The sequence below is a fragment of the Rhineura floridana genome, chromosome 12 (genome assembly GCF_030035675.1).
Source record: "Rhineura floridana isolate rRhiFlo1 chromosome 12, rRhiFlo1.hap2, whole genome shotgun sequence".
Lineage (NCBI taxonomy): Eukaryota > Metazoa > Chordata > Lepidosauria > Squamata > Rhineuridae > Rhineura > Rhineura floridana.
The window spans coordinates 2,111,826-2,125,488 of NC_084491.1; the positions used below are offsets into that span (position 1 = coordinate 2,111,826).

The 13,663-nt window shown below is 43.2% G+C and overlaps 1 protein-coding gene across 10 annotated transcripts in view; it reads right to left on the reverse strand.

Annotated features, from left to right (window-relative positions):
* SLC23A2 (solute carrier family 23 member 2) overlaps positions 1 to 13,663 on the reverse strand; it is a 138,317-nt gene that overhangs the window by 59,758 nt on the left and 64,896 nt on the right. For all 10 annotated transcript variants that reach the window (XM_061592420.1, XM_061592423.1, XM_061592424.1 and 7 more), the window contains 2 exons: positions 11,916 to 12,032; positions 6,258 to 6,415 (listed from right to left, as the gene is read on the reverse strand). In XM_061592420.1, the coding sequence (XP_061448404.1) occupies positions 6,258 to 6,415; positions 11,916 to 12,032 (275 nt within the window). The remainder of the gene's footprint in view (positions 1 to 6,257; positions 6,416 to 11,915; positions 12,033 to 13,663) is intronic.

The window sequence follows — 13,663 nt, forward strand, 5'->3', positions numbered from 1 at the left end:
AAGAATTAGTTTTCAAAGCTTACATCAGGAAACTGGATGGAACTAACTATCCCCAGGGGAGTGTTTGAGTTAAAAAGTACCTGGACGGAGAAGGTTTATGAAGAATCCTGTCTTAAGAAAAACCTGGAGCCGAGGATCAAGAAGCTGCAACTCGTTCGGCATATGAAAATTCAAACGTTCTGAGTATTTTTATGACATGTCTAAATGATAAGGATCTGAATGAATGCCTGGAATGTGAAATTGCTAAACAGATTTGGGAAAGGCTTAAACAAATGCATCAGAAATCCTCAAAAACGTATGTTCATGTATAAAATGCTGTTTACACTGAGAAAAGTTACCTTCAGTCTCTTGAACAGCATCTAGACAAATTCACAACCTTAATCCAAGATCTGGAGAGATGTGCACAAACTATAATTGACCAACAGAAATTAGCTATTCTGTATGCAAGTCTTGAAACTGATGAAAATCATAAAATAATGGTGTGTATTCTGGAACATTCAGACAAATCCATCAAAGAATCTATAGCATCTCTGAAAGAACTTGAATTAAAGTAGAGGAATCAGGAACTGAAAGGCTGTGAAAATGTTAATGAATTCTCTCACTACAGACAAAGGGCGGTGAGTCATTCTGAGCTCCTAAGGCAACAACAGGCCTGCAGTAAAGCAGAAAAACAAAAGAGACTAGTTTTTTCTTGTGGGGAAGATGCACATTTTTTCACAGACTGCCCAAGGAAGCCTAGAGCACAGAAGGGCAATTTTAAAGACCAGAAAACAGATCAAAGACAGAAAGGGAAATAGCTTTAATATTTCTGATGAGTGGCAGAATTCTATTAGATTTCGGTGTAAGCTGTCACATTTTCAATAATAATAATGTATTTAAAAGTTTGAGGCCTTGTTCAAGAAAAGCTTATTTGCCTTCAAGAACAATATATTGAAGCCAAGGCAGTAGGCAATGTAATGCTGCTGTGCAAGATACCAAAAGGTGCTAGAGAGTTTGAACTTAAGGCGTCTCTGCTCATTCTTGAATTTCAGGACAGTTTGGTGAGTGCTCCTGTCATGAAATCTGGGGCTCATTTGCATTTGTTTGATAGCATTTGCAATGTTTTTGATGAGGATGAAATCTGCTGTACAGCAAGACTCAGAGGTGGCCTTTTGGAAATGCAGTGTTATCCACCTGAGTATGCCAACAATGTTACGAGATGAATGTGGTGTAGGCTGTGCATGTGTCTGGCCTAGAAGATTAGCACATGCCCATTTTTCTAGAATTAATGCCCTAGAGAAGGACAGTTTGGCTAGAGCCATAAAAACTGAAAAATGCAAATCTATGGAAAAATGTGAATGCTGTTTCAAAGCTAAGAGTACAAACCCAAGTTTCTCAAAGAAAAGTGAGAGGAAAACTAAAAGGCCTCTAGCACTGATTCACACTGATGCATGTGGACCCTTAAAGACCCCCTTACAAGACAGAAATCGCTATCTATTGCCTTTCATTTATGATTATTTGAGATATATTGTTAAGTACTTGCTAAGAGAGAGAAGTCAAGTACTTTAGAAATTCAAAGACTATGTTAGAGCTGTCTCCAACATGTTTGGCTACAAGCCAAAAATACTGAGATTTGACAATGGTGGAGAATTTGTATCCAAGAATATGGAGGAATTTTTATGTGAGGAAAGGACAGAATACCAGGCCGCTGTCCAACATTATTCACCATAGAATGGGGTCACAGAATACTGGAACAGCTGCATTATGGAAATGATGTTTATTGGAAGATGCACAGCTACCACATAAATGCTGGGGGGAAGCAGTGGTTATTGCCACCTACTTGCAGAATTGGCTTCCTATAACTGCAACCAACAAAACACCATTTGAGTTGTGGCATGGGCGCCTACCAAGTATGTCACACCTACACATGTTTGGATGCAAATGCTTTATGCACATAGCAAAAGAAAAGAGGTCCAAACTTGATAACACAGAAAGGGAAGGAATATTTGTTGGGTATTCTGCCAAGCAGAAGGGGTACATAGTAATAGACCCCAAGACTGGAGAAATTAGAGTATGTAGAGCTGTTCAGTTTGAAGAAGGAAAGTGCACACACCAACCAGCAGGGGCACCACTTCAAGCAGATGACAGCAATGATGAAGAAGGAATCGATCTATTCATCCACAACAAAAGGGATGACAGTAATGTAGAGGAAGAGGAAGAATCTGAGCCAGAAGCAGCACTGGAGCAAGAAGGGACTGCCGAAGCACCAGCATCTAGATGCTCTGAACGCACCAACAGAGGTGTGCCACCCAGGGGTGTAGTCATGCAGGGTCTCAGGGGGTCTCAGACCCTTTACTTTTTGGGAGCAGGGCCCTAGCAGGGTCCCTATGTCTCCAGCATCCTACAAGCCAATCAGCACAAAAGTTGGCCACTGAGAAAAGTCTTCTAAAACACTTCCTTGTCCTTTCCTGCAGATTGGCACCAATCAGAGTGAAAGGTGAGTTAGCAATTGAGAAGACTCTTCTCAGTAGCCAACACCCTTCTCTTTCATGCTTATTGATTCCTAGGCATTATCAAGGATTTCATTCACAACCCCACAGCAAAAAAATGGGGAGGGGCTGTGATTAACATGAAGGGACCCTGCACTTCTGAATTTGGCACTACCTCACCAGATTCACCTACCTAGTGAGAGATGAACTCCCAGAGCTGGAGACCTAGCAAGAAATTGGAAGACCTATCCAAGGCTGAAGTTGAGAAATCAAGGCAGGCAGCTAGAGAAGAGCTGGAAGTCTTACACAAAAATAAGACTTGGACACTGACCAAGCTTCCTCATGAGAGGAATGCCATGGGGTAAAAGTGGAACTTCAAGAAAAAGCCAGATGGTGAAGGAAATGTTGCAAGATACAAGGCAAGGCTTATTGCAAAAAGGTACTTCCAGAAGTATGGCATAGACTATGATCAAACATTTGCTCCAGTAGTAAAACACACGACTATTAGAATGATTCTGAATGTTACAGCCAACAAGAAAATGCAGGTGGAACACATGGGCATAAAAACTGCATTCCTGCATGGTGAAAATGAAATATACCTGCACCAACCACCAGGGTTTAAAGTTCAAGGAAAAGAAACCCTAGAAGTAAACTACAAAAATCCATCTATGGTACCAGAGCCTGGCACAAGAAACTAAGCAAATTATTCCTGAAAGAAGGATTTGTATAAGGTGTGGTGGAACCATGCCTGTACAGTAGATTCTGAGAGAATACATGGGCTTATCTTTTTATGTATGTAGATAATCTCCTGTTAGCTTATGATGACCCACTGGACAAGCAACAGTAAATCATCTGAACAAGGAGATTGAAGTGAAGTGCCTAGGTGATGCCACTCACCACCTCAGAATGCAAACTGAAAGAGAAGATGATGGATCCTTCTCGCTGAACCAAAGGCAAAAGATCCAGGACCTTCTCAAGAGTCTAGGACTGAAGGATGCACATCCTGCATCTACTCCAATGGAAGTAGGATACCTGAAATCAGACCACAATAACCAACCATAGGAAGACATGAAAGCTACATACAAGCCATCAGGAAACTCCTGTATATCAGCACTGTAACTATGCCAGTCGTGATAATAGCAGTGGGATACTTGTGAAGGAAAACCAGCTTGCCAACCAAGAAGGACTGGGAAGCTGTCAAGAGAGCGGTGAGATACCTGAAGGGCACTGCAGCTATGAACCTGAAGTTAGCTGCTACCGAAGATCCCAAGCTGGTGCGATACACAGACACTGATTGGGCTGAAGACACCACAGATCGGAAATTCACTAGTGGAAACATCTACTATGGAAATTCAGTGATCTGCTGGGCAAGTCAGAAACAAGAAACTGTAACACTCTCTTCCACAGAAGCAGATTATGTGTCAGCTTCTGAAGCAAGCAGACAGTTGGAATGGCTGCTTTCACTATTTAAAGAACTAGGCATCTCTATACTTGGGCCTGTCATGATGCATTAAAAACAACCAAGCATGCATCAGACTTGTGGAGTCAGAAGGTGTGACTTTACGAACAAAGCACATAAATGTGAAGCATCATTTCATTAGAGACACTTATCTTCAAGGACTACTCAAGATGGAGTACTGTCCAACCGTAGAGATGACTGCTGACACTCTGATGAAGGCACTGGGAAAAGTCAGGTTCAAGAAACTGTGAGACAGGATGAACCTCGTGAACGGAACCAAATGCTCATTGAGAAGGGGTGTTAGAAGTATGACAAGAGCAACTCCCATTTGGTCCTCTTTGCATGGGGAGAGAGACAGTCCTCCTAGCTGGCTAGACTGCCCTTACCTGTGCTCATCTTTTCTGTCTTCCTTCCATGTAAACTGATACATCTCAGGGAGCTGTTAACACCTCTGGCTCGCCTTCTCATTTCTGTCTTCTCTACTGACCACCGGAGGAGAAGGAGCCATGTTCTCTTTGTCTCTCTCCTCTCGCATGAGGGGCAATGTCCAAGCACGGTCACTGCATCCTCCAACTTATTTAGTGAGATAGAAGTAGCACTTTTCCTATCCAGTATGTATCTCTTTTAATAAAGTAGTCTTTCCTTATTTTGAAACAAAGTCTCAGAGATGCAAAGCAAGGTAAAAGCTTGCTTTGTCTCAGGTAAAATCACACCCATGCTGCACAGAACTCTGAACAAGCTACACTAAGCTAAACTCTGCTAATTTACTAAAACGCTAGCTGGTCTACCAGCCATTAGAGGTAACACAACTAAGCTATTCCTCAATGCCTATGGCTGAGCTCACCAACGTTTTTGGTCCACAGGGCACATTTTGAATTTTGAGAGAGCACTGAGTGCACCAGTCACAAAATGGTGCTATGGCATAACACAAAATTAGAGAGTGTACAGTCATTGCTGCTACTCTCTTCCCCTGCCCCCTCTACCAGACATCCTGAAAAGTCAGCTATGCTGCTGGTCCTGATTGTGGAAATACAGGTGTTAAAAGAACCCTGTTTTCCCCAATGCAAATCCTAAACCAAAGCCTAGGCTGCCATCCTGCACCCACTTACCTATGAGTAAGCCCTGCTAAACACAGAGACTTACTTTTGAAGCAGATATGTATACCATTCTACTGTAACTTAATTAGACAGTGAATTCTTACTGAGTGCCTGGACATCAGCTCCTGTACAGCAGGAGAAATGCCTAAGCTTCTTTGCAAAGTTTTCACATTTTGCATTTGCCATTCGGTGGTTGAGGAGTCTTTAACATCCTCTTGCACTTATTGTGTAGTAGTATTTGCAGAAAGTAACTTCTAGGGAGTACCTGATCTCAGAAGAACCCACCACAGGAAATATGCATCTTAGTTACCAGGAAAAAAGGAAGGGGGAACTATGGAGATTCCAAGGACTACTAGATAATACAACAGAAGCAGGAAAAATGCCCTAAAGGGGAGAGGAATTCCTATTGCTTGGTGTCCAAACAACTCCCTTTTCAATCACAGCTCTGACTTTACTCACTGGTTATTTACAGTGATAGGCAGAAGCAGACAGACTGGCTCATTTCACAGAAATAACTTAGAAGGGTACCTACACATTTTGCTTCATAACTTTATTTCTAGTAGGGTTATAGACTTTTTTTAAAGTGAAACTTCAAGGTCTGGGGCCCCTGCAAGAGGGCTCCAATGAAGGCCTTCAATGGTGCCATGGCACCTGCAGGCGACGGGTTGGTGACCCCAGGCCTATGGTGAGCAAGAATCACCTCCAGGCAACTAGGCAGCACAGTGACTGTAACTGGAAAGCAGTTCACTGTTGTTTTTCTCCCCATTCTAGACTGCTGATGTGCCACGTCACCCAAGTTCAAAGGCAGAGCTTTTGTTTTGCAAGCAGAAGATTCCATGCTCAATCCTTAGCAGCATCCCCAGCTAAAGAACTGCAAATGGCAGGGATGGGAAGGGCCTCTGGCTGAGAGCTTGGAATGCTGCTGCTAGTCAGAGAAAGCAACAGTGGGATGGGTGGACTAACGGCCTCACTTGGCAGAAGGCAGGTTCACATGATTCTGATGTTTTAATCATCTGTCATGCTGTTTGACTGCTTATTTGATTTTTAATAGTTAATGATTATTCTAATAAATAAGTAAGTATGTTCAGATGGGCTAGTTATTTCTGTCAACTTTTTTTAAAAAGGCTGCACTAATTCTTGTATCGCTGGCCACAGTTTAACAAGTTGCATGGGATAGGGACAGAAATACCTCTAAAGAGTTAACATGCGATAAAATACCATCCTCTAACTCACCTGCACCCAAAAGTTGTTTGTAACAAAGTTGTGATTCCAACACAGAAGAATATGGTCCCAATCAGCTGGCTAGTAGCCCACTGGTCAAATCCAACACACATGGCATCTGCTAGCAAGAAGGGCACTGCTATAGTGCCACTGAAACAGGTCAGGTAGTGCTGCAAATACAAAGGGTTATCTTATTTACAATCAGGATGTATTGTTGCCTTCAACCTGTTTATACAATTACTAATAGCTCAACAACATATTTTCTAGTGCAATATATTTCCAAGTTTTGACACTCAACTGATTGTGTTAAATTACTTCCAAGCAACCATCAATTAACTTCTACTTACAGATAAACATTTTTTTTTTAAAACAAAGCTTAACTGTGAATACTCATGTCATCAGCAAAACAAAAGCAGAACTGGTGCCACACCTCAGCACAAAACAAGCAGAAGCAGCTTATATAATCAGACGTTTTTATTGTTATTGTTTTTAGCCAATGGCCATTACAATATAAGTAACAATATGGAAAACCTATAATAAAACATATTTATAAAACATTTGTAAAACCTTAGATGGCAGGTTGGTTAAACAAGTTTGTTGATCCTGAGTTTATCCCTTGTATGCAATCATTCGATCTGCTGTGCCTCCAGGAAACCTGGCTTATAGATGTTCATGATATGCATCTGCAAGGTCTCAAAATAGTGGCCCTTCCAGCCTTAAAAACATCCAAGTATGGGCATGGAAGTGGAGGTCTGGCCGTACTTCTTTCCACAGATACACATTTGGATATATGGGATTTGAAATTAACAAACAATGGTTATATCCAAACCATACTAGTATAATGAGACAATAAATAAGTATCTGTGCAATAAGTTGTTACAAGCCATCTGAAGACCACCACCACTTCCTAATGACCAACACCTTGATGCAGACCTTCACTTGGGCAGATTGCTATTAAAGATCAGGAAATGCCAGTATAAAATAAAAGCAACAAATTGCATATTATCCTACCAAGAATCCTCACTGTAAGGAAAATTATTCTAATCAGCATTTCGAGTATGATAGACTTTGGGGAGTGCGCCCTAGCTGAACTGTAAAGTGCATGCTCTGCATGCAGAAGGATGAGTCAGGTACCTGGCCACAGAGCTCACTTGAGCCTCTGGGATGGATCAAGGAATACCTCCAGACTGTACCTGCTCCTTTAGGGGGAGTGCAACCCCATCCAGGACAGGCAATTGACCTATCTCCCAGACATGGGAACCACCCACCCACAAGGCCTCCATCTTTCTAGGATTCAAGCTCAGTTTATTGACCTTCATCCAGTCCACCACTGCATCTAGACACTGGTCCAGGGCTTGCACAGCCTCTCCTGATTCAGATGAAATGGAGAAATAGAGCTGGGTACCATCAGTGTACTAATTGCACCTTGCTCCAAAACTCCTGATGACCACTCCCGATGGCTTCCTATAGATGAATAGTACCGTGGTCAAGATAGTGCCCTGTGGCACGCCATAGTGTAAACACCAGTGGGGCAAAGGGCACTCTCCCAATACTACTCTCTAGACACGATCCTGCAAGTACGAAGCACCACAACACAGTGCCACCAATGCCCATGCCACAGAACCGGTCCGGAAGGATACCATGGTCAATTTTATCAAAAGCTGCTGAGAGATCAAGCAGCAAGAACATAGTTGCACTCCCCTTGTTTTTCTCTCTATACAGATAATCCATCAGGGTGACCAAGGCTGATTCAGTCCCAAACCGAGGCCTGAACCTAGAATGGAATGGATCCAGATAATGTGTCTCATCCAGGAATGTCTACAGCTTTTCCAACACAATCCTCTCAGCCACCTTTCCCAGGAAGAGAGTATTTGCGATCGGGCGATAGCTGTTACAACATTGGGACTAGGGCTGTTTTTTTCCCAGTAGTGGCTACACTACCATTTCCTTTAAGGCAGCAGGCACCACCCACTCATGTAAAGAGGCATTTACCACTCCCTGACCCACCTGGTCAGCCTTCCTCAGCTCAATTCCAATAGCCATGACGGGCAGGGATTGAGAAGGCATGGAGTTGGATGCATCCCTGCGAGCACCCTGTCCACACCATCAGGCCTCTAAACTGAAACTGATCCCACAAAGTCAGAGAAAACGTAGCTGGAGCCACAATGGTAGCATCTAAATTGCTACAGAGTAGAGCTGCTTTCCTCAAAATTATGGGCCAGAAGGTCACAGCAGGCTTCCACTGCCTCCAGAGACCCATCCCCAGTAGAAGGTGGGATCAGATTCTGGACGACCCAGAAGAGCTCTGCTGGATGATTACTCGAGGATGCAATAAAGGACGTGAAGTAAGCCTTCTTCACTGCCCTTACTGCCACATGGTAGGTGTGATTATGCAATCCCATGCTTGCCACGGAGGCCAGTGCTTGGTCAGCCTCGAAGCAAGTTCTAAGCCATCAGCACTCTAGCCATTGTCCAGCCTGCTTCATTGTACACAGCTCCCTAAATTAACAGGGGTCATTGTGGGCTCCACAGCGCCTGAGAGGATGTGCAGGAGAGATCGTGTCAATAGCCCCCCGCATTGCACAGTTCCACAGTGAGACAAGAGCCTTGACAGGATTGCTTGCCCTATCCACTGGATAGTCCCCCATTCAGGAATCATCAGGATCCATAAGTCTCCAGGGGACGGACCACCTTGCAGAGGGGATATTTGTCATGAGTCCAAACTTCACCAGGAAGTGGTCTGACCATGACAGTGGAATCACAGAGACCCCCCTCCCCATTTCCAAAACACCCCTCTCCCCACTTGGAGCAAACCAAATCAAGGGTATGTCCTGTTCTGTGCTTCGTCGAGCTGATGACAACCCGAGACAGTCCCATGGCTGCCACGGAGGCAATGAAATCTTGAGCTAGTCTGGCAGCAGCCTCAGCATGAATACTGAAGTCATCCAGGATTATCATCTGGGATTCCTTCAACATCACGCTTGAGACTACCTTGGCCAGCTTGGTCAGGGAGGCTGTTGGGCAGCTGGGTCAATGGTACACCGAAAGTATCCCTAGTCTATCTCTAAGGCCCAGCTCAGATGCAGGCCCTCAAGTCTTGCTCCAAGATGGAGAGGTTTCCCGGTGATGGAGAATAAACTCTGGTAAACCACGGCAATCCCACCCTCCCTAACCTGGGTTGGTGCTGTGCCGAGTACCCAAGCAGGGCAGACCTGGGTAAGATCTGGCCCACCTGTCTCTCCCACCAACAATTAAACAGTGAATGAGCATAGTCTTATTATGTACTGACCTGGCATTTAACAACAGCACCACCAGGCTATTGGGCACAGTGGAAGAGCAGCCAATAGAACCGTGGGGCTGTGCGGAGCTGGATATAGCCATGAGATACAAGCATCTATTGTCCTGTCTCCACACTCCCCATCTCCGGCCATGCCTATCTCTCCCCTTGGTCACTGAGATACATGATACCAGCGTATCCCAGCCCTGTGTAACTCCCCACAAACACACATGTTGCAACCAGCTAACCACCAATCAAAACAGTACTCAGTGTACCAGACACTCACAATAGAGTGCCCATCCAATCAACCACAGCAAGAAGATACCCAGACAGCAGGGAAGAAAGGAGAGAGGGATACAAAGGAATTATAGCAGAGAGAGAAGAAAGAAGGGGAAAACCCACAGATTCCAGCAGCCTACCCCACCTCTCTCCTGGGGTTCGTATAATTTGCCTGCCCCCACCCCCATTTAGGGGTGCTCATTCCCACTAGATTGGCACACTCCCACCCTGGCAATACTAGAGGCAACATTAATCCACATTTCTTAAAAAAGAAAGAAGGAAATAACGTCCCATAGACCTAGAACAACATACCACAAAAAAGCATAACATTAGGAGGTGGCACACTCACCATCATTGCAACCCCAATGCAGCAATCCCCTTTGGGATCAACAATGGTACTGGCCAGTCAGGCTGCGCTGGTTCACAATTTATAGCTCTTGGGAGCCCACAGATTAGCTCACCAGCCCCAGGTGTTACAAATCAGAGCCAGTTAGTCTCTGCCACTGCCCTGCTTTCAGCAAACTCTCGGTCTCTGCAGAGGTGATGGAAAAACCTCTGGGCAGAGTCAAGCACTCATAGAGACGGAGATAGGTTTATATTGTAAGAGCTCTGGGGAAATTTTGGTTATATATCTATTCCCATAAGGATAATGATGCTATATAAATTATAAACAGATAAACTCTAAAACTTTAAATATCTAATAAAATGGCAATAGCCTCTATGCATACAAAAGACAGTCATTGACTTAAAAAATGATACTTCAGCATTACAGAGCACTCAATAACACTGTTTAATCAGAAACATACTGGAAGGCACCTTTTCCTTTGGAACACCCTGATACCAAAAGCAGTGAGCCTGGGCACAGGAACAATAAAGCTCACAGGCCAGAAGGTTTATCAATTAGAATCATAGTTGGAAGGGATCTACTGCATCCTTCTGTTCAGTGCAGGACTGACAATACAGAATTCAGTTACAGCATCCCTCACAGATATCCATCTAGACTCTGGTTAAACGCCTCCAGCAAAGGAGAGTCCACCACCTCCCAAAGCAGCCTGCATTATTATTGAACACCTCCTTCTGTTTAGCTGAAATTGCTTCCCTACAATTTCCAGCCATTGGTTCTACTCCTGCCCTTGGCAGCAACAGAGATTCTCCATCTTCTACATGACAGTCCTTCAGATATTGGTATCACCCCGACTTAATCCTCTCTTCTTCAGGCTAAACCTATCCAGGTATTTCAGCCATTCCTCAGAGGGCTGGAAACATCACTGCAGACAAAGCCCCCTTAGGTTTTCTTCTCCTGAATTATTCTGAACCAGAGGACATGTACACATATGGCTCTTCAGCAGGGCCAGATCAATGGCATTCCCTTCCTACTAAATTTGAGACTACACAAGGCCAAATGAAATGAATAAAAACTGTGCAAAAGCATTATCATGCACTTCCAAAGTTTCCATTCATTTCAATGGCTTGTTGTGTCCAAGGGCTAGATCTGTCTCTCTCCTACTCTGCTGCTCTTAATGACATCTTAGATCAGCTGACTGATCTAAGTCTCCTCCTTTTGGCTCATGGTGAAACCACCTCTGCCCTCCCAGTGATCTCATTTTGGCAGCAAAGTTGTGCAGACTAAAAATCCCAGCATCACCCATTGATAAACCACAGCACTAGCTTATGGGTTATATTTAAGGTGCCCAATTAATGCACCCAGTAATGAGACACATTAGCTTTGTGGACTTTTTGGTAACCTGGAGTTACTTCATAAGCCATGCAAAATCTGCCTATTTAAGCAACAGGACAAACATTTTCCTATTTCCAGAGGCTCCAAAAATACTTTCACTCTGTCCAGCATACTAATGTCTTGTTGCTACACTGAAGCACCATGAAAGCAGCTGCCTTCTCACCTTCCCAACTTCAGTAATTAAATTCAGAGGACTAGAGAACTAGAATAAAGCTGTTTGCAATCCAACACCAATTCTTACAGTCTTTCATTCCTATGCCAGTTGTCTGCATTAGTTAAATGTTCTCCTCCTGCTGAGTAATACTTAAAATATTAAATATTACTCAGCAGGACTAATACAACAGCGATATTTTCCCTTAACATAAATTAACTGTACCTGTAATCCCAAGAATATGCAGAGGTACCAGGGAGGAACATCCTCAATTGTGTATATCATATCTGTTCTCTGTGCGTCTGAACTTCCACTGCTATCTAGTGTCTCCGCCAGAGAACTCTGTCAAAAACAGATCAGGGGGAGAAATAAATCAATAATCATTTAATGTTATAGAATAATGCACTGAATTCAGCATGCTTCGCAACATAATTATGAGGGCACCTTTGGCAAGATCTATGTCCTGTTTCAAAGCAATGTTAATACACGTAGCTAAAGCCAAACCCTTTTACCTTTCAAGTGATCATTTGCACTAAGTATGCAAGAGAGATACACACACCACTCTTTCATATAACCAACATCTGGCCTTTTAATACAAGAATGGCATTATTCCTTTCTTGTGATATAACCACAGCACATTATGCCAAAAGGAAGATTATGATAACCAACTGGATTACACAAACAAGGAGAGCATGAGGAACAGCAAACCGCATATGAAATCAGTACAAGGACATTTAAAAATACGGACGGGGCTAAACTTGCATAAGAGAAATTTCCTAAGTACTACTACTTACTAAAAGGAATGTGTTCCTTTCAGAATATACAGCTGAATCGTTGTTGATAGACTCAAATCAGGGTTGTATTCGAGCAAGACACAACATGGTAACACATTTGACCACATATACAATGGCAGGAGTGAAAGCAATGCTTCCCTTTAGAGCAGGGGTTGTGAAAGTGGCATGCATGGGAAGAATGGCAGCAACAAGTGTGGACAGCAGACCCCAACTCTGAGCTTTCTGGGTTTGTTTATATTTTAAAGTAAGCCTGAAACTGATTGTATCCCCCCCCCTTTTAAAATCACTCTCCTTGAATTGTTAATTGTATTTTATGTATTTTTATCTATTTTAATGTTTGATTGCATTTTTATTTACTGTGTATTATTGTGAATTGCCCCGAATGCCGCATTACAGGGTAGAATGGCAGGATAGAAATAATTTAAATAAATAAAGTCTATAACCCTCCTAAAAAAAAGCTTTGAAGCAAGATGTGCAGGTACCCCTCTAAGCAACTTCCGTGAACTAAACCAGTTTGGCTGCCCCATCTGTCAGTGTTTTTAGTCAGAGCTGTGATTAATAAGTGAGTTGTGTGGACATCAGGCAAGAGGAATCCCTGGGGTCCTAAAAAGCTGCTGTCCCCCCCCCTTTAGTGTACTTTTTGGTTTCTGTCTTGTTTTCTAGTTTGAGGATTCTCTGTATTTTGCCTTTACTTGCTTCTTTCCTGTGGTAGGTTTGTCTGAGATCAGGCCCTAGAAGTTATTTTCTGCAAGCATTAGTACACAATAAGTGCAGGAGGATTTTAAAGAATACTGCCAACCCCGCACCCCCAAATGTGCGAATGTGAAAACTTTGTAAAGAGGTTTAGTAATGTCTCCTGCTGCACAGGACCACGTTAAGGCATAATAAGAATTCACAGTATAGTTAACTTACACTACAATGGTGTACATGTCTACTCCAAAGTCTCTTTGTGTTTAATAGGGCTTATTCATAGGTAAGTGGGTACAGGAGGGCAATCTAGGCTTTGGCTTAGGGTTGTCACTGGGGGAAAGTACGGTCCTTTAGCAGCTGTATGGCAGGCAGAACTTCAGTAAATTAAAACTCTTCTAGTATACAAATGCCATTAAGGAAAAAGCTTCGCCATGACTTTATTCAGTCTAATTTTGTATTATTTCATACTGCCCATGGCAACCATTTCAT